Source organism: Olea europaea, chromosome 11, assembly GCF_002742605.1.
Source record: "Olea europaea var. sylvestris chromosome 11, O_europaea_v1, whole genome shotgun sequence".
Taxonomy (NCBI): Eukaryota; Viridiplantae; Streptophyta; class Magnoliopsida; order Lamiales; family Oleaceae; genus Olea; species Olea europaea.
In genome coordinates this window covers 24,346,687-24,371,633 of record NC_036247.1, presented here as the reverse complement: position 1 = coordinate 24,371,633, position 24,947 = coordinate 24,346,687, and the positions used below count along the sequence as shown (strand labels likewise).

General features: G+C 34.4%; 1 protein-coding gene across 2 annotated transcripts; it reads right to left on the bottom strand.

Moving 5' to 3' along the window:
• Positions 1–9,564: 9,564 nt before the first annotated feature.
• On the bottom strand, positions 9,565–21,276 carry LOC111403828. 2 transcript variants are annotated; one of them, XR_002704545.1, is made up of 11 exons: positions 20,812–21,276; positions 19,705–20,240; positions 17,695–17,793; positions 13,225–13,325; positions 13,053–13,124; positions 12,513–12,603; positions 12,026–12,106; positions 11,071–11,129; positions 10,854–10,976; positions 10,208–10,246; positions 9,565–10,123 (listed from the first exon to the last, which is right to left on the bottom strand). XR_002704545.1 is itself a non-coding variant. In XM_023032453.1 (11 exons), exons 2-11 carry the CDS (start codon positions 20,086–20,088, stop codon positions 9,995–9,997), a joined length of 1,182 nt encoding a protein of 393 aa, XP_022888221.1. In that variant the 5' UTR covers positions 20,089–20,240; positions 20,812–21,275; the 3' UTR covers positions 9,565–9,994. The 2 variants fall into 2 exon arrangements, 1 of the variants encoding a protein (XP_022888221.1); XM_023032453.1 differs by having other exon boundaries at positions 11,071–11,133; positions 20,812–21,275.
• Positions 21,277–24,947: the final 3,671 nt, after the last annotated feature.

The window sequence follows — 24,947 nt, the reverse complement described above, 5'->3', positions numbered from 1 at the left end:
GAAATGAAGACTAATGATTTTTGAACTTGCAACCAAGTAGATTTGCATAATGTTACAAATCATAAAAGATCTCCCTAACTTTTGGACAAGAACCCTATAAATGCTCACCTCAAACAACAGAAGCACCTCTCCATCTAAACTAATCTGCAATCTTGATATGTAAAGCGAGTTTGGCTCCTCTTCTTGAAAAAAAGCTACTTTTTACGGGGCACACACTCTATGTGTGAAGAAAAGATGCTCTTAGTTTTCTTGTAAATCTGATTCACTTCTCCTGTTAAATGATATCTCTCTAATGGTAGCCAAAATAGGCTTCCATGACCTCGCTGGTGACTTCTGCATAGCATACGACGCCTGATCATTCTCCAGTTCATCTCCGGCCCTCGGACTTGAAAAACGGTTAGGACTATTAGCTGGAGAACTCCATATCGGGCTTGTACCGTATCGGTTGGGCGAACAACTTTGCCCCCCTGAACCAGTTTTGGACGGCCGGCACTTTTGTGCCATGGAGGCTAGCTTCCTCGCTATCGGGGCCAACTCGACCGGCGAAACATTGGACTGTAACAGTGAATATGGTAGCATGAAATAGATCCTGCCAGGTTCAAGAACAGTTTCTGGCTTGAGAGGGACTGAACCAGATAGTATCTGAGCATGAGTGAACAAAAAATGCCTTGTGGGCTTGCCAGTTAGTTCACCAACTGTAACAGGATACTCTAAATCCTCAACAAAACCATTAAAATGCACAACCCTAATGCTCTTCAGTTCAGCTACTGATGATCTTTTGCAAGAGTAACTGCAGCCCATTTCTATACAACCCCAGTTTCCACCTTATGAATTTTGATCTTGATCTTGCAAGAAAAGAAGCTGGTCATCTGCTTATATAATAAGTGGTCAACTGAACGGTAAAGACTGATGGAGTGTTTGGTAAGGAAGATAGGATAATACAGACAATATTAAATAATGTATAAAAATTAAAATCTTGCTCATGCCCGAGCGTTGAATACTAGTTATAGTCATGAATTTAGATCTTGAAATAAAATAGCCTGTAGAAATTAATATCAATTACTAAGCTCATGTTTGTTTTCCATTCTTTCCCATTAAAATGAAAAATATGATCGTTATTCATACATCAAACCATTAAATTTGAATTTTTATTGCTTGTGTAGGGTCCATAACGATTATATTTTTTATTTTCATTCTTACAAAAATGAAAAACAAACGTAACCTAAATATTATTTATACACTGTCAACTTCGCGAATACAGTTTTCTACAAGAGCAGGTTGGAGGAAGGAGACTGAAGTCAGATAGAAAGACAAAAAGAGTCCTTGGCCCGTTTTGGTTGCGTGAATTATTGTGGAAAAGACTTATTCAAAGAGTATTACTTAATTTTACCTTCTTTATCGGGTTACTATAATATCATTGAACTTCAAAGTTTTATCAGCAGTCACTAATTTTTAGATTTTGTGACTCAAATAACGCTAACATGATTAAACTGGCAATTTATAGAGCAAATCGCATTTTAAAAACCCATTTTTGCAAAATAAAATGATTACTTTTCTAACACTCAAAACTAAGAGAAATGTTGGGTGTACAGATTCTGATTTCACAGAATCCATACAAACCACTCACAGCAACGGGTGTGTGGTGTGGTGGGGTGGATTTTTTTGGCACTTTTTTATTCATATGAGACCCACATTCATGGGAGATTTCTGTATACTTTTTGTGAATTAAATTCTGTGTATATAAAAAAAACTCTAAAACTAAACCCTCAAAATTCATGCTCACAATTTATTCCATGAGTGATATAAGACCCGAAATCTGGGTTTTTTTCATAAAAAGTAGGGTTTTTAATTTAATAAAAAATTAGGGTTTTTGAGTAAACCCAAATTATGGTTTTATTAAACAAGAAGATAGGTTATTATTATTATTATTATTTGAGTGGTGGGGTGGGGAGGGGGGGGGGGGGTTTTTACACGATTTAGCCTGACTGGCTTAATTTAATTGTTAGTGAAATTTATGTAAAATGAAGAAAAGCTTAGTGACCAACAAAATAATTAACCCGTTCAAAGTAAAATTGGGTGGAATGAAAGGGAAAGAAGTGGAATCAAAGACTGTTTTTCATGCCTTGTGCTTAGGGTTAGAATATTTTGACTGCAAGTCTACGATGCTAAACATTATGACAATGACAAATTTAGACTATTTAGTGTGTGTTTGAGCCAGGTTATTTTTAAAGAATGTATTTTGGAATAGTGGATTGATGGAGAATCCGTGATTAAAAAATAAGAATTTTTTTTTAATTTACGTATAATATTATTTTATTGAAGAATGTGTAGTTGAAATGATGTTAAATCATTATTTCAAAATGTATTTGTTTTTCAAATAATGCGGCTCAAACAAGGCTTTAATGTTGATTTCTCAACTAAATTAAAAACCAAAACCTAAAAGAGACAATCCACTTCTCCCACTCTGATTATATCTAATTTAAATCGTTTAAAATGTTGACGGTTTATTTTAAATGTTTTTCTCGAGATGTCATTAGTTGCATATTGCAATTAATTTTATTTATCAAAATTTTCATAAGTACAATTTTCCATATATGACTGACGTGAGATTTAATTGCAAAGGTGAAAAATGCAAGTCAATTATAAGTTGAAAAAGAAAAAATCACTAAAATCGTAGGAATGTATTTTCCACAGAATTGGCCAAAAACGTGTTTTAAGTAATTGTATCCTGGAATTCGAATTTCATTTTCACTTTCGTATCAAACAGCCAAAGTAGAAAACAAATTCCTCAGATGTGACATTTTCTATGAAATTCACTACAATCAAACGGACCCTTAGATATTTACTTTGTTCTAGTATCATGTGTTGGGAATTTTACGTCAATGCTCTTTTTTCGTATACCCGTGGGATTTTTTTAAGAGAATATTAGCAAATAAGGAAAAATAAAAAATATAACGCACAAATTAAAAGGATAGTAAAAAGTTTTCACTATATAAAAAATTGTTACGGTTATACAGAAATTTACTCACCAACCCAATCTCCAAGTATTACAAAGAAAAAAATAAACTTGAGTTTTACCATACCTACTTTTCTACCCAATGTACGAAAAGTCCCAAGATGTTAGTCTTACAATATTTTTCTCTCAAATCAACTCTCTTGCCATACCCAAAATAATGAAATGCACTCACTATTTATAGGATCAATAACCAAGTAGAAGAGTTTAATTTAAACTCAAACAAGACTCTTTTAACTCAATAAGGATTCCTTCATGTGCAAGACTCCGAAATTGATTGTAAATTGGAGGCCAAATTCTGTAAGGGTTGCTTTCAACTTTAATTAGAAGTCTTCTATACAATAACTATCTTTTATTATTTGCAATAGAAGTCCTCCAAACTTTCGACTTTTGAGACAATTACCAAACATCATGTTTGATTTTGGAACCAAAATCGATTTGGGGAGAGGGCGACAAAAAAGTTGAAAGGACAAAAATTTGAAAAAAAACAAAATATCTACATAAATTTAAATAAAATTTTAAAATATCATAGGAATGGTTGCCACCTTCACCATGCATGGCTCCCCCATCAACCATGTTAAACGTATCATCTTAAAGTCTAAAAGCTGTAAGAGAAACATAAATAAAATCATGTAAACAAAAATAGGCTTAATAGGAAGATTTATTTAATTTGATGAGCAATTTACATTTTTCAGTCACTAGATTAATGTACTTACATCATTAGGTGCATCTTGTCTAGCATGGTAGTAATGTATTTTGATCTTATCAACACATCATTTGATCCTTGGGCACAGCCAACCATTGTATCTCCTCATATTATCTCGCCTTTTTCGTATTCACGTCATGAACGTCAATTGCATTGACAAAATTAAATGAGCTTTCCTCGATCTTCCCAACAATATCTTATTGAACACCCCGCTGAACACCCCGCAATCGTTGTTCAGTAAATGTCACACTTCAAATGCACTAGGAAATGAGACTTGCTCCGTTCTTGTAGTGGTCTTTCCATCTACCCATTGAATGCATCTTCACTTATATTGCGAATCCGTTGCATCCAATGCTTGAAATCAGCAATAGTTGTCGACTTCGCAGCTCTCCAAAGAAAACCCTTCAACTTTTTACCCTTGAATCCTGTGGTAAAGAAGGTTGTGTACACGTGTCTCACACAAAATGTATATTTTGCTTTAGGGAATAATTTATCCATTACCAATTTGAATGTCATCAGCAAGATACTTCATGAAACCACCACCATACTAGTGTGTTCTCTTTCTAAACAATGGCATAAGCAGTAGGGTATATATAATCGTCAGTCCAATAGATGTAAGAAATATTCTTCCAAAACATCCCTATAAATGACAACCATCGACAACAACAATCTTTCAACAACCATCCATAAAACTTGTTTTGCTAACTTTGAAGCATATATAAATACTTTTGACCTACGGTTGACTTTTCGTTTTGATTATAACAAACAAATTATGTTTATTACTAACAATTGTATTAGTGATAATAGAAGTTATGACAAACGTAGACAAAAGGATGCTTTTGGAGATTTCGCAAAAATTAAACAAAGTAGAAGCCGGGCTACACAACAAGTCAAGGAGCACTTCATCAAGTCAAACAATGAAGAGATTAGAAGAAATTAGATTTAGACACCTTGATCTCAAATGTAAAGGTAAAACACTTAAGTATTTGGCAGATACATCATTTGAAGCTCAAGAAAGTGTCTTCGCACAACAAACACAATTTTTTGCATAATAATCTTTTCTAAGGCATGAAACTAATTATACACTTTAAGAAATGTTAAAAATCTTGAAAAACAAGTTAGAAACATCCTTCATAAAATTACACCCTTTTAAAATATTAAAAGAAGGAAAATTCTAATTGTCGGATGCAAACTGGCCTAGAAGACACGTCCTTTAACTCTGGCGAACTCGTCCGATAATCCTAGCGAATGTTCGGTATGCCAAGTTTGTCCAACGATCTAGAAATTGAAAGTTCTGACTCCTGAACAAAAAACGATTAGTTGACCGTCCGGTAAGCTAGAGGTCGACCGGTAGCTTCATCCGGTAAGACAAAACTTTTGACGATTTTTCTGCTATAAATACCAAATCATTTTGCATTCAAGTATAGACCTTTGTGAGCATTAAAGTGAGATATTATTGATCTTAACTACTCAATCATTTCTCTATATCTATCTTCTCAACTCATTTACATTAGCAAAACTTTTGATTGATTCAAACTTTTTCGTTCATCAAAGTTTTTCTTATCTAACACTTAAACTTCAATTATTACTATTTACTAAAGTGTTAGTCAACTCTCTTATTGTATTCAACTCTGAATATATCATTCATTGCAAGAGAAGTCTCTATTTGTAAACTCTTTATTTTCAAACTTGTGGGTTGGGTTGAGGTCTCGGAAATCTCAACATTGTAAAAGAATCGGTGCTCTTTGGTTGTAAATCACTGGAAGCGTTGTAAGAAGGTTGAATTGCACCATAAGTCAAGCAATATAGCGAAAAGGCCTTGCTCGTGAAGGAAAACTTGGTAACGGGGGACTTAGATCATTGCATTGTATCGAATCTCTATATCATATCGTTTGACTTCTCTTCCCTTTTTAGTCCAAAAATTAGTCTGTTGTTGTGCTCAATGAAGTTAATTTACCGACGAGTTCTCTGTAGGAAGTACTCAAGAGGCTGTTGCTGTGCTCAATGAAGTTGGATCCATGTTTTTCTCTGCTGGAAGGAGTTCCGGTGCTTATAATGGATTCGATCCACATGATATGAAAGCAAATACTGAAATCGGATAGGCAATCTACCATGGAGTCAATTTGCATGCTCAGCCATGTGGTATTGAAAACTTAGAAAATGTGCCGAATTTTCATGACGATCTAGAAAGCAAAACATGTCAGCGGCAAGGATTTGATTCTTATTATGCTCTTATTTATTCAATGTGTTCAAAAGGGGAGCTTTCAAAGGCAAATAGACTGGCGAAAAAGCTCCTAGATTTTGGGTAGAGATTTGTTGCAAAAGCTCCAAATACCTGCTTCTAAGCCATAGGCGGATCTCCTTTTCTCTGTAGGTATGTTCATTTTTACAGTTCTTTCTAGTTGTTAAAATATTGTATTGAACTATATTAGGATTCAGTTTGAACACATTGTCATACAGGTTGAACAGAAATAGTAAGTTAGAATCTTGTTAATGTTATTTCACTTCCGACTTGTAGCAGAGACTATGAAAATTAATTAGCATGTAGTGGGAAACATATAGAAGCTAAGTATCAAACAAATATACAACATGACACTGCCCTGTGGACGTGTCATTTTTTCATAATTGGATATGATAATCGTGCAACATGTCATTAGTTCTTTATTCAAATGTAATATTATTTTCCGAACAAAGAAGATATCGTATATCTTATTACAAGAGAAAGTCTATCTGATCTTCATTTTGAATCATACAATTGAGTTACATTTGAAGTTTCAACAATAAATGGACAGAAATGAATGATCGATAAGTGGATACTCTTGTGGGTCCCACAAAAATATGTGAATAAAAAGTGATTTGACTGATCATAAACTGATTATAACAGGCGCCAAAACAAGGGCTCATATTCTTTTTTTTAGTAATTATCCGTGAAGATGTAAAAATTCTTGCAATAAATGTGAAAAGAGGACATTATTTCTAGACAGCCCTAAGTGGTAAAAACATTCAATTTTGAGGACAAGGTTTTATACATTAACATTATAAGATGCTACCATAAACATGAATGCACAAGAAACGTTACATGTCAAGATTTATTATAAGCATCAACCCACATATAAATTACTTCGAAGATGAATAATTTCTTTTGAAAATCTTGCTATTTGATATTCAGCATTGTTAGAGTACGATGACTGGAATTCAGTTTGACCTGGATTGAAAAATTCGCGGTGCGACATATGTGGTCAAACTAAATCCTTGTTTGGAGGGAATAAAAATCAAAATTTTAATAGATTTTAATAGAAGTTGATGTGGATAAAAAAGTCGTTAAACCTATAAAAATATGTGGTTTAAATTAATTGTTGACTTTGATTTAGATTAAAATCTCAAAACCAAACAAGGACTAAATTTATGAGAAAAAGGTCTGTGGTGGTAGCATAGGGATGGGGTTGAGAGGCCCAATCCTATTTGGAATCCATTATATGTTAGTCTTGTTCTATTAGGACTCTATTACTGGTTTCATAGTATTTTTCCTCTTCTGCCCGTGGTTTTTTCCGTCTTAGGTTTCTACATAAATCTTATGTTCTTGTTCTTATTATATTGCATATTCTCATTTTTGCGTAACAAGCATGTTAACATCCATGGGATAAAGTGATCTAAAATATCTGAATGTAGACTGTATGCGAATCATATGATTTAGGTTGAAGTGGTTTGTGCTTACAAGAAGGGGACCATGCAGTTAGCCTTGTATTTTCTCCAGAGGTGCACACTTGTCTTCGAAGTGACAACCCTTATATCTAAATATTCTTTCTGATGTTGCTACTTATAACATGATCCAAATTTGCTCCAATTTTCTTTTTGTCCATTTTCCTCTTGCAGGTTCATCATGCTATGATAATAGCCATATGGTTTGTTGAGATTTATTCAGCAAACAATGAATAAGGTACACTACTGAAACTAGCTCTTTATGATAAGTGCCTCATGTTTGGTGCGTTGGATTGGATAGGTTATACAATATTAAGGAAGAAAGACTATCGTACAAAATTTTCGAGGTTGTCTTGTCCAATCTCACATTGTAATCCTCTATATTGATACAAAAACCATAATAGAACCTTACTGGGGTATTTGGAAAAAGTAGGGGGTCTCCCTCTATTGTTAAGCTCAATTAATTCAACATTAAAAAGATGTAAAAAAAAAATCTGAATTAACTAAATCTTATTGTTAGAGAGTAAATTTTGGTTAATATTTCATTCTTCTCACTAACCCTTTCTTGTCTTACACATTATAACCATTAAATCCACGGATAAGATATATGTGTTCCCCACCTCCCGCCCCATCTGAAAGAAAAACACTTTGGCGTGTTTGGTTAGGTAGACTAGATGATCTTAAAGAATAAAAAAGAAACAAAATAAGTGTCAAGTACTACATCCAAACAGGACGTATGTTTCTACAGTTTTCATGTTTGGTTAGGTAGAGTAGACGATCTTAAAGAATAAAAAAATGAAAAAAATATAATTTGTTATAGTGTCTAGTACTACAAGTAGACATGGTTAAAAGGTAACAAAAACAGTAGTATGGTGCATATCTAAAAAATGTACACATTGAGTTTGTTTTGAATCTTACCCTTATAATTATATTGCTATTTGCTCATTGCAGAAAGACCACTTAGATATTTATGTAACAAAGTGGGATGATTCTTGAATTTTGGTTTTGAGGGCTTCAACATACTCGGGTGGTAATTTGCCAGTTGTTTTGTAAAAGATGGCAATTGAACGCAAATGGTCTCTACACAGACGAGTCTTCATCTTTGGTTGAGGGTGGGGATGAGGATTAAAACAAGCATCACACAAGTTGCGATGGAAGGTCGTATTCTTTCATCTCGACCTGCAAGTGGGGTGGCTGCAGAAGAGTATTGAGTATTGCAGCTGTAATGAAGGTGAAAATGTCCATCAGTTTTGTTTTTTGGTGTATGCTGCCTTTCATGGCTAATTTGGTTGCCTTAATAACTATGGTTTTGCATTCGAATTGCAGTTATATCATATTTATTGCGACTTAAAAGATCTACTACTACTCTATCTAGACAATTTCATCTTTAACACTATCAAGTGCCATTCAACGAGGGAAGACTTTTGAATAGTTTCTATTTCTTGTAAGAGCTTCAAGAAGAAATCACCTTTGATAAGCTTCCCTTAGCCCTACTAATTATGCGAAGGATAGAAAATTATCTAAACTTCTTTGGCGTGGCTTTTGAGAAATCAAATGAAACTTTTAAGATTCAAAAGTGGCCTTTTAACCTGTTTGAATAATTTTATAAAAATGTTTCTTCTAATTAGATCTTTCAAAGAAAACTCCTCTACAAATATTTTTGGAAGAGGAAGTTTCTTTAGAAATTGATTTTCAAAACACAAATAAAGGTAGTTTCCTTAAGAAGCTTTATTCCAAATATCAAAAGTAAAAATCTTATTAAGCCCTTGTTTGGAGAGCATTTTTTGAAAGAAGAAAATGAATTTTTGGACCATTTGTTGGTCACCTGGGCCCCACATGAGAATGTAATGGTCAAGTGTTGCGACGCCAGCAGGTTGCAGCGGTAGGAAAATGAATTTTTTGGTCCAAAAAATGCCCTCCAAACAGGGGCTTAGGTTTTAAACAAGTTCAAAAGTAACTTTTGACTTCTCAAAAGTCATGTCAAACATGTCGTGATTTGCTCAGCTAACATACTATATAATAATAAGACTTCTAAAATGATGCAGACATGTAAAGACACTTTTTTTTTACGGCAGCTAGCGTTCAGTTTTATATTTTCAATATACTATAATTCAACTACAGGGAATTCTACTAGGAAAAAAAAATGGAAAATAAAAAATTACTCTCACAATAAAAATGGAAAAAAAAAAAAAATGTTTCTGCCAAGGTCATAGTAGCAACTTCTACAAAGATCAATCTACCATACGGCGCTGCTGTAAGTCCCCCTAGTTTTAATTTTATTTTTATTTTTTGCTATAAACATTAACAGCCACAAAATCGAGGGGAAAATTCGACAAGAAATCTTCGTCCTCAGTACCAAAAACAACATTCAGTCTCTTCAGCTCGGCTTGAAATAGCCTCCATTTTCTGTCAATTGCCTTGTCACTAAAAGAGAAGTCATATTGGGGAGCGCTTGATCCTATCTAAAATGACACGCTTTACAACAGCAGAAGAAGCTACAGGAGAAATAGCAATGAAGGGGGTCGAATGCAACTCTTGCATCGACCAAAGAATCAACTCCGAAGCTATCGCCCCACTCATATGGATGTATAGTTGGAGAAAATGGCCATCAAATTATCTAAAGTTTCAGGCAAGAATTTCCTTGCAAATAAGTAACATGGCCGTTGATTTCCATTCCACAAGCAAGGTCTAATCTGAATTTCCTTCTGCATCACAGAACCAAAAGAATTTTAGAAACCCAATATACCATAACTTAAATGAAGAATAGTTTTTCCATCAATGACACTAACCCTTTTGGCGCTTGTAACATGCACACTATCGACAATAGACTGCAAAAATAGTTGAAAGCTTCATTAGTTAAACTCACAAATAAAGTACCAGTTTGCTCTCTGCAAATCTACATAGCAAGTCCAGAATACCAGATCATGATTCATTGGGACCAATAATTTTTAATGATATATTTAACTATAAGATAATTTGAGTGCTATATCGATAAAGTATAAAATACAATTTTGCTCTATGCAAGTCTAAATAGAGAGTTTTTCAATGATAAAGTTTGACTATAAGATGGTATATCAAAAAATATACCATCAAGTACCATTTTATGCCCTTCAAAGACACATATTGAGGCCAATGTGCCAAATCATGATTCATTTTGACCAATAATATTCGATGGTTTAGTCAACTACTAATATATTTTGAGATTGTATATCGAAAAATATAAAATATAGTACCATTTATCTCTCTGCAATTCTAAATATTGAGGCCACAATACCAGATCATGATTTATTCAGACCAATCATTTTCCATGATATAGTTAATTATAAGATAATTTGAGATGGTATATCAAAAAATATACTAGAACTCTCAGAAGAGGACAGAAAATGGAAGCTATAAATGGAAATGATATAATGTTTGGGAAGAGTAGAGTCATACTGTAATATTCCTTATTAGATCATAGGAAACATCCTTTGATCGATATGATTTTGGATGCCACTTCCCTTCAGACCAATCAACATGTGTGATGGACCAATTTGCAATTCCAGCTGGATCAAGAATCTGAAACAAGGAAAAGCAATTCCCTTGAAATTATCTGAAGTGGCGAGTATGTCCTAGGATTATACGAAAGAAAGTAGAAATAAACAATCCTCACATGGAAAAATGTAGGCAAATAGTGTTCATCAGAATAGCAGTTGCGTCCATATTCCATGCCTGGCTGTTTAATCAGAAGACACATCAACAGTGATTCAAGGTAAAAGTATATACTGAAGGGAAAAGCAAAATGCTATGAGGGACACTTCTCAAGCATGTGTCTACCGCACCACCTAGTGTGTGGTAGATGTCCTAAACAAGTCAAGGATATGACAAGCTCCATCTTTTAAAAATTTGGAATATAAATTAGGAGAAATTTTAATCATTTTAATATTTGCATAAAGTCAGATAAAATGAATTTCATGTTGAATTTGTTTTATATCTACTAGCGATTCCTCTAGTTCAAAAGATTCCAACTTAAAAATTCGAAATCAAAGATAAAAAAGCATAGACCCCCCCGATTGCAACAATAACCTCAAACTCTATATAAAATAAAATAGTAATAAACCTGATATGTTATAGAGAAATATTTACATCCATTAGCGACATTGAAAGCAGAATAACATGGCCCTTTTTACTGAATTCTTTGTCGTCTTCAGCATGTTTCCTACTTTTGTTCACTTCGAAAACAGCTCTCTGAAGGGATTATAGATTCACGTGGCATAATACTGAGAATGGTTGGTACCTTATAAGCCTATCACTTTGAGACCCATGTAATCCATCAGATGATGTACAAAATGGGGACTGACTCACTGAACAGATGATTAATTGTTTGATGCCTAAACAAAACCATAAATGTAGTATTGCTTTTTTTGCTCACCTGGATTATAGAAACTTATGACAATATTAGTCTAGGTCAATACTGCTCAAAGATATATTCCAACCAGTTTTATGCTTGAGAAAGAATCAAATTATCCAAAAATAACTGAAATTAAATAGAGAAACTATAGAAGAAGAAAACTACAGTACCAGGAAAAAAAAAATTATATATATATATCAGCCAAATTGTTTATCACCTTGCAATAAATCCTAAATTTTGTATAGTAGAGACTGTCCGCCATGATTATAATAGCATGCTGCCGCTTCATTGTGAACCACTGCAATGTCCAGAAAGAAACAAATCACAATAAGAGAATCTAAACACGCTGATACTAAGCAAGCTACAGTTAGGTTGATTTGACAACATCGTAGATGTACCATGTTAAAATAATCCATAGCAAACTTGTAAATTTGAACCCGTGGGCATAGAACCAAATTAATTCATAATTTGTGAAACCAACAAGACAAAATTGTGCATGTCATTTTTATTTTTCAGTCTGTGGGCAAGATAAAGTTGGCAATCAGAATCTCATATATGGAGATAAAAGGTGGACTAGTATGTAATTATCAATATGCGCTTCTTACCATTTTTATTAACCATATTTCATTTGGACACACTAGAAATGATTGTCAAGGTCTGGAATTTTCACTAACAATTAACTGTATCAAAATATAAAACCTCACCTGTGCACCCTTTCGAAAGTCTTTCTTCTCAACTTCGGGTAGCATGTGGTCAGAATACCTTCCATTTCCATGAGGACCAGGATCCTCAAAGCTGAAAATAGCAGGATTGATAGTTATTTCTCATACTTATATATTCAAATGAGGTGACTAAAACTATCATAATCCTAATAAATTAACATATTGAACCTCTGAAACTCTATTTTGTTTAAAACAACAATCATAAAGGAAAAAGGCAATACCATGCTTTAGATTTTCATTTATCTTCCTTTAGCACTAGCCCTCAAGTAAAATTATGAGCTATTTTTAATAATTCTCAAATTTTTTTTTTCTTAAGGTATGTCATTTGATAAAGAAAACTGCATATTTCAAGTAGAAGTTTTGGGTTAAGTTCATTTTTCAAAATTCTATATGTCAAATCTGTCATTTTTCAAAATTCTCTAAGTATAGATAGTAAAGTGTTTTTTTAAGCCAGGCCAAATGAGCCTCCAATATATTGCCACACACACAGAAATAATTGCAGTCCAGAAACAACAGGCTTACCTGTCTACAAAGCTAACATTTGTGTACAAGAGATAGTTGTACACATATTCAAAATTACGAAGTGGTATGCAACTGCAGTTCATGAAAAATGCTTAATCAGCAACCAACTAGTTAAATGAGTTCCCAAAATTGATAAGAAATTGACACGACAATGGCATTATCATCTAGTCACCTGTCAGAAAGCAGTACAAAATGCTGGTTTTCAGGATCTTTGAGTGCATTTGCTAAAAGACGTTTTTCTGCATCTAGCATCGATATTGTTCCCCATGCTACCTGCAAAAAAATTATAACAAATGTTCAGCAGAATAACATGTCAGGTCTACTACTTGAGTTTATTTTGGATGTCGGAGCTAATGATCCTTGCACAACCTAATTGCTTAGATCTCATTATATCGTGTGATTAGTGGCCATGCTTCCCTTAGGATATTTGTGCATTATGTTTGTGATTTTTTAATTTGTGTTTATGTTCTGGCTAGGTGGAAACTCCTGCCACTGCTAGCTAGGGGTGGCAAAAAAATCCGTCATATCCGATATCCGTGGGTTCGGGGCGGGGATTACCCGCTTAATCGGGTAATCGGGTCGGTACAGGTAAAAGGGGCCTGTCCCAATTATTATTATTATTATTATTATTATTATTATTATTATTTTAAGAATTCAATACTTTAAATGAAAAACTGCATAGAATTTCATTAATTCTAATGGAAGATAGCAGCTAAGATTATCTAAAAAATATGATAAATAATAAAGACCTTAATTTACCAAATACATTCGAATAATTTAACTTTTAAAAATAAATAAATTAACAAATTTAATAACTATATTATTGTCTCACTTTAATGAATGGGGGACAATAAAATGAATTATCAAGAACTTAAAATAATAATAAATAAATAAGGTGGCCCCACCCTAAACGGGTAACAAGGCAGGAAAATGCTCTCTCGCTCTGCCCGAACTCGCCCTGTTGCCATCCCTACTAGTCAAATCGTAAGTTAACGTAGCATCAATGGTTTATTTCCACATATTAGTTGTCTCCACTAAATTCAGGATCAAAAAACATATCAAGTCAAAATATCATCTCGACCTTGGATGCACAACAACCAAATACAGCAGAAAGAGCTGTGCCACACACAATAGAACCCAACCATCCCCATGCCCTTCTAACAAATTTTACCACAATGAGAAGAAATATCCCCCTAATCCAAGAAGGTTTTCCAACATTCTGTGTATGTTTCCCATGAACTGCTTCATCATCGACGACTTCAGCATTGAATGTTGAAACAATCCTCAAAAAGAATCAAAGAAGATTTCATAGAGTCTATAGCACCCTATTGTGTGGCACTAAATTTGGAATTTAAACTCTAGCATATAATGTAGCAAGGAAAAATTACAACAACATCTTGGAAAATGATTGACATAAGTTCCTTACACAGTTGTACATGAATACCCAACTTAGAAGCTGGTAAGCCCCCAGTCAAGTACACCTATTCTAGAAGGATCAAGAAGACTGGAGAAGGGGAGGGCAGCAATAAACTCAGATAGATTGGCAGGTTGAGGTGGACAAAAAGTTAGAGGGAGTGAATAAATAGAGAAGGGAATAGGTAGGAAAGGCAAGCAAATAGTAAGTGAGAAGTGAGGCTTAGGAGAGTGTAGTCTTCTTGAACCACTACCTGTTATCCTTTTTCTGTAATCTTTTTTCAGCATTCAATAAAAATCTGCTTATTCACATTCTGTCTATACTTTTTCAGTTAGAACCCTAACAATTGGTATCAGAGTAGCTTCTCCTGACGGAGCAAAAGAAAACCAACTGCAAGGTGGAGACTGCAGAGAAGGAGCTCGAAGAAGTGAAGGCAGAGCTATGCAGAGGTTCGAGAAATCAGTGAAATCCTCACCCAAATTATGGCTAAAATCCTGCAATGTGTGGAAGACACCCAGAAAGTGGTGGCGTCATAGCGAATCAAAAGGCTGGGATGACTACGACCTTAGAGGAGAAGGTTCTGGCAGCATCCCAGAAACACACACAGGCTTGGACAGCAGGCACTAGATAGAGGAAAGTGGCCTGAAGGATCAGTCGATTTTGACAAGGGAAGACTCCAAGAAGGTGTGGATCAGGGCTAAGGAGAGAACAACTGATGGCAAGTTAGGAAGCTCGATATGCCAATATTCAGTGGTGATAACCCAAATGGATCGCTATATTGAGCTAAGAGGAACTTTGAGGTTAACGGATTGAATGAAAAGGAGAAGTTCAGGGAGGTAGGTGTTAGCCTCGATGGAGACACATTGACTTGGTTACAATGGACCGAAGGTAGGACTCCATTTTAGACTTGGAAGCCATTTAGGTGGCTCCTCATGCTTCATTCCGCTCCACACAAGAGGGAATTTTATGCGAGAGATTCTTGGGCACACAACACGCGAGTTTGCTGGAAGAGTTCCGGCGAAGCTTTGAGGCCCTTGCAGCCTCGACACCTGGTATCCCAGAGGAGATTTTGGAAAGCGCCTTCATAAATGAACTTAATCCAAAAATCAGCGCTGAGTTAGGCTACATCAACCAAATCGGCTGGGTTAAATTATGGAAACAGCCCAACGGGTTGAAGAAAGAAATAAGGCTGTAAAATTACCGAAGGATCACTTGAGCTCAAAGACTTTCAAAGCAGGCCTGATCGTGAGATGAGGGTGGTCGACCATTTTCCAATGCGGCCACTGATGGTCGGAGAAAAGGCACCGGACATGCGAGGCAAGCCACCAATCAGAATGATGACTGACACATAGTGGCAATCAAAGAGAGAGAAGGGTTTGTGCTTTCGATGTGATGAAAAATACTCCGTCGGGCAGTGCTGTAAAAATTGGGAGTTAAGAATTATACTGGTTCAGGATGAGGGTGCAAGGAAAGTAGATGTAGTGACTCCAGTGGACTGTCAAACCATGGTAATGACTGAGGTAATCGAGCTTTCACTCAATCTGGTTGTTGGACTCACTATACCTGGGACGATAAAAATAATTGGAGAAATAGGAACAAGAAGACAGTTTTAATAGATTGCAGAGCCACTCACAACTTCATGTCCCTTGAACTGATCAAACTGCTGGACTTGCCAATCACAGCCACGTCCGACTATGGGGTAGTGATGGGCACAGAAGTTGCAGTAAAGGGAAAAGGAATTTGCAAGGGGATAGTAGTGAAGGTACGAGGGCTGAAAATCGTGGAAAATTTCTTGCCAATGGAGCTGGGAAATAATGAATGATGTAATTCTAGGAATGCAATGGCTGGGCAGTTAAGGTAATATTGAAGTTAATTGGAAGATGTTGACAATGAGATTTAGGATGGTAGAGACATGGCTTACACTAAAAGGAAACCCGGGATTTCACAAGACGGGTGTCTCTTAAACCTATGGTGAAAACACTACAACAGGAAGGCCGAGGAGTGTGGGTTGAGATGGGGAGTCTAGCGGCTGCAGGGGAAAAGCAGGAAATGCAAGCCAATCAATAGTGTCAAGATATCCATTTCAATGAAGGGGATAAATTGTATGGGAAACTCTGCCCATATCACCTTCATTCATTGGCTAAGATGGTTAAGAAGAAGTTGAGCTCTTGCTTCTCCGGACCTTTTAAGATTGTTAAACGCATAGGATCGGTCGCTTATCGTTTGGAGTTGCCTCCTACTGCCACGATTCACCCAGTGTTCCATGTATCTCAATTAAAAAAGTCACTTGGGGCTGCAGAGCCTTGTCTACAATTGCCACTGCACCTGGATGCCATGTTAGAGTGGATTGTGGAACCAGAACAAGTGCTTGAGGAAAGTTCATTACCAACAGGGCGGCAAGAACTTCTGATTCAATGGAAAGGATTACCCATTACTAAGGCTTCCTGGGAATATGTTTCGGCTTTCAACCTTGAGGACAAGGTTTATTTGGATCCCTGGGGTATTGATAAGCCCCCAATCAAATACATCTATTCTAGAAGGGTCAAGAAGACCGGAAAAGGGGAGGGCAGCAACAAACTCGGTTAGATGGGCAGGCCGAGGTAGACAAAAACATTTAGAGGGAGTTTATAAATAGAGAAGGGAATAGGTAGGGAAGGCAGGAAAATATTGAGTGAGAAGGCTCAGGAGAGTGTAGTCCTCTCAAACGACTACCTTTTATCTTTCTTTTCTGTCATCTTTTTTCAGGATTCAATAAAAATCTGCTTATTCACATTCTGTCTATATTATTCCAGTTAGAACCCTAATAGAAGCATAATGAAGGACTTTACCTGAATTCAGACCCTTGGCACTTTATTACACAACAGAAAATAGACAGATACAAAGGAAGAAAGATAAGAAAGTACAGCATTCCTTGGGGAAATAATAATTCAGTCAATTATCCAACAATATTTTGGACACAGTAGACATATAATCAGGTGATCCACAGTGAAATTTTGCAAAAGAAGATGTCCAGAGAAGAGTCGACAAATTCAAAATAATAACACAATTTAGAAACTCTGAACTTGATCTCGTATCATGATCATTTTACACAATAAACAAGCACGTAAGATATTATACTTTCATCTTGCCCCAAATTATTAAGCTAGTAAAATACTACAAACCCCTTAAATGCTCTTATTAACTTTGATAAATTAAACCATAAAATAAGTTTGAAAAGGAGATATAAACCTTTTCACTGCGAATCTCCCGATTGAAAAAGTAACGGCTGAAATGCACTGGTTTGTCTTTTGATGCATGAACATAGACAGAGAATTTACCTTCATGGCCCTGCCAAATGAACAAAAAAATGACTAAAAATTGTGCAAATGGAGGATAATAATTGCCATTATAAAATTACAAACAGGAATGCCTTATGCATGCATAACACATAAGAAAATTTAAATCCCACCCTTCCCCCCAAGAAGGACCAACCTGATTATTCCATCCTTTCCTTTGGGGCTGAGAATTTCAGGCTCTCATTTCTGTAGATCAGGGTTGGTTACTTTATATAGACTTGAGCTTGTGATTAAAATTGTGAGGGCATTTAATATCCATTTGAATTTTTAATGAATGTTGATTGCATTTTCACCATCTTTTGTCTTGTGGTTGATCTGTCTTAATCCCCTTCAGAATATCTCTCCTTCCATTTTTTTGGCAGTTTTACATCTCACCATAAAATCAATGTTTACTAAGTCTATGACTCAACTACAGAACTTGGTTGTAAACCCCATTGACGGTAAAAACTAAACAAACAAGACCAAACTATACACAACTCATCCAGGAAGATGGAGCTTGGAAGCATCATTTCAGGACCAGACATGCATATACTTGAACAAGTGAACTGTGAAAAAATATCTGCAGATACCTAGCCACATAAAATTCAACACCCTTCTGAAGTACTGGGCCCTCATAAATTTTGCTCCTCGTATCAGCTAAATAAGTTATTAGGGTATGGCCTAAATAGATACATATTGGCAGGTATTGTAGTGGATAATGGGAAAGCTTAACATCACAACACCACAAAAAGGAAGCACCTTCAGTTCGTGAGCCTAAAATATAAAGTCAAATGAAGACTTTCTTTCCTAGCCTTTTCATTTTGAAGCAACTTTTCCTTGTATATTTTCAGCAAATTAGCACACTAAAAGTCAATGTTAGGTGGCAATTTGTTCTCTTTGTCCCCCTTTTTGGCTTGTTTTCCTATTTTCTGAACACATATCATTCAATCCTACTCGAGAATTTTCAAATCATTTTGTCATTAGCCAAAAAAAAAAAAAAAGGCTCAACAAACATTAGGTCTATGGGATAAAGAGCTTAGATGTAAAACTCCAAAAGGAATATTCAACCTTTCAAGAGTCCAAGTCAAGCACACAACTGAATACAAAACTGGATTGATCCTCTTTTTTTAATTTTTGTGATGGACAAAGGGCAGACAATTGCAGTTAATAAGCTTCCAAAATCTGTCAGTCATACCTACCATATATACTAATCGAAAGATCCACAAAAAGCTGCTTCTTTGATGGTTTAAGACGATTTTAAAGCATATAAAGATTTTTGTATCTAGTAAAACATTTCATAGCCTTTTAGTAAGAATGTTTCTAAGTTCATATGGTGCTCATGTGCTAGGCAAAATCTATTGTCTTCTACAGACTAGCTACGATCTGCAAAGGCTCAGATACACACAAATCTTTTTAATCATATATCCATTGCATAAACAAAATCATAAGATATAACTAGACGCACTATAAAACTTAATCACTCTACTGACGCACTATACTATGTCCACAATAAAATTTGACACCATATCCAATAAATCGGGAGTAAATTATTAATGAGCACAAATCAGACAACTTAAGGTCTTGTCCTATCAAAACTTGTGGCAATATCTTGCTAATTATTGGATTTCAAATTCTGACTGTAAGAAAATCTGCCTAATCTAAACATCAAAATGCCATAATTGCACAGGATGTTAGATATCCAATGCAATCCAAACATGATCAATATATATGAATGATTCTGTATGTCTTAATATAATCACTCAAACGCACTCTGTTTGAACAAGAATTGGTTTTATCAATTTGCAAAAGCAGCACAGAATAAGAATATAATCACAGAATAAGAATATAATTTCGGGAGAAAGAAAAAAAAAATTATAGGCAATCTAAATAAGATCGAAGGTTTTATCATAAAATAAAAAGGTACCTGAAAAAATTTATCCCACAGCTTCTCAAAAGGTAAAGCACCTGGTGTCAGAAACATGAATGCTATTTTGGGAGTCTGAGGTATAACAGGCGGCGTATCCAGAACATCCCTAATTACAACACGAGAAGCAATTTCATCATCGGTGAGTTCTCTTGAGGGAGCGGGTGGAAGCCAATTTTGCATTGCCTTGCAACCATGAGATGAGAAAGCATAGCAGCCAGCAGAATTATGAGGTGGATACACATAAGCACAAACTAAGAACAAACTAACTAAAGAAACCAACACGATAATCCACGTGGGCTTCTTTAAATGATTGCGGTGGCGAGGCGGAGGCAATATTTGCACGTCTTTCGTGCCTAAACGCCATGCCTGAGCTGTCTTCATCTAGTAACAACGCATCAGAGGTTACCTCCCAAAAAAATGAGATACTTTCAGAAGCTCGCCTCAAGTAGAAAATGTGATTAGTATCCCTGACCTATCCGCCTAAGTCAGGCCTCAAGCAGTGAATTGAGTAAGAGTTCAGTAAAAATCTGAACCTACAAAGCAAACAGAGCCTGAGAATATAATTTCACGGACATTAATTAACAATATCTTAAATAAAAATGAGGATCAGTTAGCAAAACAATCATTCACAGCAAAATTCCAATCCAACTAACCACTAAACTATATTTAAGATAATTCAAAAAAAAAAAACACTCTAACGTGAATATGGACTGAAGAAGAAGCAGGAAATCAAACAATGTCGAATGTAAATGCCCTAACTTTACACCCCCAATGTTAATAACTAAAGTAAATAAAATTGAAATAGGATCAAGAATCACTTTCATGTTTCTAAAGCTGTCCCCGACCAACAAGAACCCTAGAACCTCGTGGGAACCAACAAGTCAACCCAGACTCGGCAGTCTGAATCAAATTCACAATGAGAAAACCTCTTCAAATCCCAATTGCAATTCACACAACAATCATAAACAACCCATGTTAAATTACAATTCCGTGGATGCACATACAATTAAATGCAGCCTCATAACAGCATTCAATATATAAGTCACACCCAATAAAAGTTTACAAATACATATCTCCAAATTCGATAAAAACATCGAGCATTACCTAAAAGATAAATCACTGGGAGAGCTGGAAAAGAGATGAAGAAGCTGAATCTTAAATCAAATGGATCTGTATATACAAGTATAGCATGTGTATATGAGATCCAGCAATAATAGAACCAATCAGAGCGAGGCTGGCAATTCTGTATGAAATTGAATCTAATAATTAAATATACTCTAATCTCTATATATAGACAGATAGGATAAAAGTTACATATGCACACAGATATATATAGAATATAGATACAGAGATTAGAGATATATATAGATATATTGTGCGGGTATGTATAGAATTGAACGTTGTTTGGGTCTGCCCAAGCAGCCGGCGAAGGTTACAATTTCAAAGATGGATTTTGTATTTGGTGAGGAGTGGACCCCAATCGCCGGTAAATCGCGTAGGAACGACGAGTTGGGATAAGTCGTCTAATAGTTTTCGGCCAGTTTTTCGCTTACTAGAAAAATCCACGCCCGAGAAAACTACACACAATTAGTTATTATTTATTTACTAGCAACTTGATGCCCTAAAAGCCGAGTAATGTTACGAGGAATTTGGCCAACCGTTCAGGTTCAGGTTAGGCAAAGAGGATTGACCTTTAGCCCCGTTTGACCCCCATTATCTGAAAATGAAAATAGAGGAATAATATTTTTCAGAAAAATGAGTGGTTGAAAAAGAAGGAAAAATTTTCGATTTACGTGAAATATTATTTTTTGGAAGACTGTGTGGTTAAAAATAGAAGAGAGAAAAATGTAATGTAATGTAATTGAATTTAATGAGGATCAAATGAGGGCTTAAACTATGTTAAAATATCTTAATTGACGAAGTGACAAAATTGTAAAATAGTCACTAAGGACATCTCCAACCATTGCACCATTTTTTGGTGCAAAGTTGTTCCAACCCAACACCAAACTTTGCACCATTTTGGTGCAAAATAGTGCAAAGTGTAAAATGTCCATTTTGCCCTTATTTAACATTTTCCAAATAAATTTGTTGAGGGTATTTATGTCATTTGTGCTATATATTTTTTAATACAATAAGTTATTATTATTATTTTTATTAATATTATTATTATTATTATTATTTGTATTTAAAATAAATTTTAAATGTAAGACATAATAATTAATAAATTAATTAAAAGACGAAAACAATTTAAAATACATCAAACACGATTATTTATTAAAGTTAACACGAAATATATTAAATAGCGACATACATACGATAATCTAATTTAATGTAAATCGACATTTTCAGAAATTCCTTACTCGTCATAGACAAATCAAAGATAAAGAAACTCACATTGCACTTCAAAATGCATTAATCGATCATTTGTGGGATGAACATATGAATTCTGAGAATTAGAATTAAATTGCAAAAATTTAGCGACTTCGTAATATCGTATATCCAAATTCGAAATGTATTGTACTATTTTCTGATGGCATGATTTTATATTTTCGTTGTTGTAGAATTTTTATTAATTGTTCTATGTTTTTTATATTTATTAATGAATTTAATCTTTTCCGTAATTTAACGTAATTATTTATTTAGTAATTTATGTATTTATGAAATAATTAAATAAATAATATTTCGAATACATAAATTATAAAGAATAAAAAAAGGAAGAAAATGGTTAAATACTGTTCATTTGTATGCACATTTCAAGATTACAAAAAACTTCTTCTCCCATTCAAGCTTATTGTACACTACATCCCTCATTAGTTCAAATTTGTATGGCAAAAAATGTACTTTTTCCTTCAATATTTTTGTTATGAAATAAAATTTTATGCTTTCATTGGTGTAGGATTAACATGTAAAAGTGAAAAAAGACGTTGTTTATGATTTTATAGTTTGTTTGTATGATTTGGTTGAGCTTTTTTAACATGGATGAATTTTTGATACATTTGGGATTTCGGAGATGATGTTTAAAGAGGAATTCATCTAGTAGCATAGTTATAAACGGTAGTTGTGTAACGTGATAAAGAAAATACTAATGAAACTAATCAATAGATAATTTAGTGGAATGTGTTCATCTTCCAAATGCTTTCTGGCATTTGTTGTGTTTTAGTAGATTTTGTTAGCCCTAATGAATTTGTTAAAATGATGCAACTATCCAAATGGTTATGACAAGTAATATTGAGCCAGTGACTTCTACTTTGCGCAAGAAATTGAAGGGTTAATTATATGAATGGTCACTGAACTTTGCCCTATGTTACTACTCAGTCACTGAACTTAAAAACATAATTCAATAGATACTGAATTTCGTCAAGTGTTACTACTTCATAATCAAACTTTAAAATGCATCTCAATGGCAACCAGACTTTGCACATTGTTACCCATCCGTCACTCAAATGGAAAAATCAGTTAAGTCCAACAAACGGCGTCAACTTGAGTGACGGATGGGTAACACAGTGTAAAGTTCGGTGATCATTGAGATACATTTTAAAGTTCGATTATAAAGTAGTAACACTTGACGAAATTCAGTGACAATTGAGTTACATTTTTAAGTTCAGTGACTAAGTAGTAACATAGTTGAAAAATCAAATGGACATCAGTTACATTAACACCAACATTTTTGTACTTTTATTTAATTTTTCTTTTTCAATTTCTTTTAGTGTTCTAACTGTTTCTTTTTCAATCTATTTATGTAGAGTTTGAGATACGGTGAACTGATATCAGTTGATCTAAAAATCAAATGTACTTTTTCACCATGATGGATGAATATTAGCAACAATTCTATTTTTATTTAATTTATAAGTCTCTGATTTTCTGTTTCCTCTTTTTTCCCTTCATTTTCTTTGATTTCTTCTTTCATAGATATCGATTTGAGAAGTTTAGCCGTTGTTTGATCCCCATTTTGAGGGATAAAATGAATTTTTGAATAGTAAATTGATGGAAAATGTGTAGTTAAAAAATAAGGAAAATTTTTGAATTTGCGTGTAATATTAATTTATTGAAGAATGTGTGGTTGAGAATAAGTTTTAAAAAAATAAATTTTGGAAAGAATGAGGATTAAACAATGACATAGTTACGTTGGAAATTTAAAAGAATATAACTATCCTATCAAATTTAAAAACAATTAATCTAATTAATCTCATCAATGTTCTAATTACACCAAATGTGTTTGGAATTCTAATGCCGAAACTGATCTGACGTTTGGTAACTCGAGATTACATGCCAAATTAATTAATTAATTAATTATATATGTGTGTGTGATCTGTTAGATTATAATTCCTAGAAAAAAGGATGCACTCCCTATAAATTCACATATATTTTATTGAAGAATGTATGGTTAAATGATGTCAATTCATTGTTTAAGAATGTATTTTTTTTTGAAAGAATGAGACTCAAACAAGGGCTTAATAATTCAATTTAAAAATATATCTTAATGGTCACTGAACTTTGCCCTATGTTACTACTTAGTCACTGAACTTAAAAATGGAACTCAATGGTCACTGAACTTCGTCAAGTGTTACTACTTCATAATCGAATATTAAAATGTATCTCAAGGGTCACCAAACTTTACACCGTGTTACCCATCCGTCACTCAAGTTGACGCCGTTTGTTGGATTTAACGGATTTTATCATTTGAGTGACGGATGGGTAACACGGTGCAAAGTTTGGTGACCATTGAGATACATTTTAAAGTTTGGTTATGAAGTAATAACACTTGACGAAGTTCAGTGACCATTGAGTTACATTTTTAAGTTCAATGACTAAGTGGTAACATAGGCAAAGTTCAGTGACCATTCATATAATTAATCCAGAAATTGAACAAATTGGTTCTGGCTTAGATACCTCTATAATTGTACCTAGGCTTAGCATATCAATTACTTTCTTTCTACTACATTTTATTTGTGATCAATATTGCATACTATCCTCTTTCTTTTTTGATATGTATGAGATAATTTGATAACATCTTGTCTCTTTTTTCCTCTAAATTCTTCTCCTTGTCTATCGAAAGCTTTTGTAGATGTGTGAACTCATGCATAAACATCTCAATTGGTAATGCTAAGATTGTAAGAATAAACGAGTAGAAGGACCTTTGCTACAACATTAAATGCTCTGGTTTTTATGTTTGTCGGATATTCTAATACATCCGCATTGACAAGCCATTATTGATGTCATTAGAGAAGTTGGAGCTGAAG

Coding starts and splice junctions, on each gene's coding strand:
- LOC111403828 (XM_023032453.1), bottom strand. CDS start 20,088: ATGAAGACAGCTCAGGCATGGCGTTTAGGCACGAAAGACGTGCAAATA. Junction 13,125..13,224: donor TTTGTACTGCTTTCTGACAG/GTGACTAGATGA, acceptor CATGAACTGCAG/TTGCATACCACTTCGTAATT. Junction 10,977..11,070: donor ATTTGCCTACATTTTTCCAT/GTGAGGATTGTT, acceptor TCCTTGTTTCAG/ATTCTTGATCCAGCTGGAAT.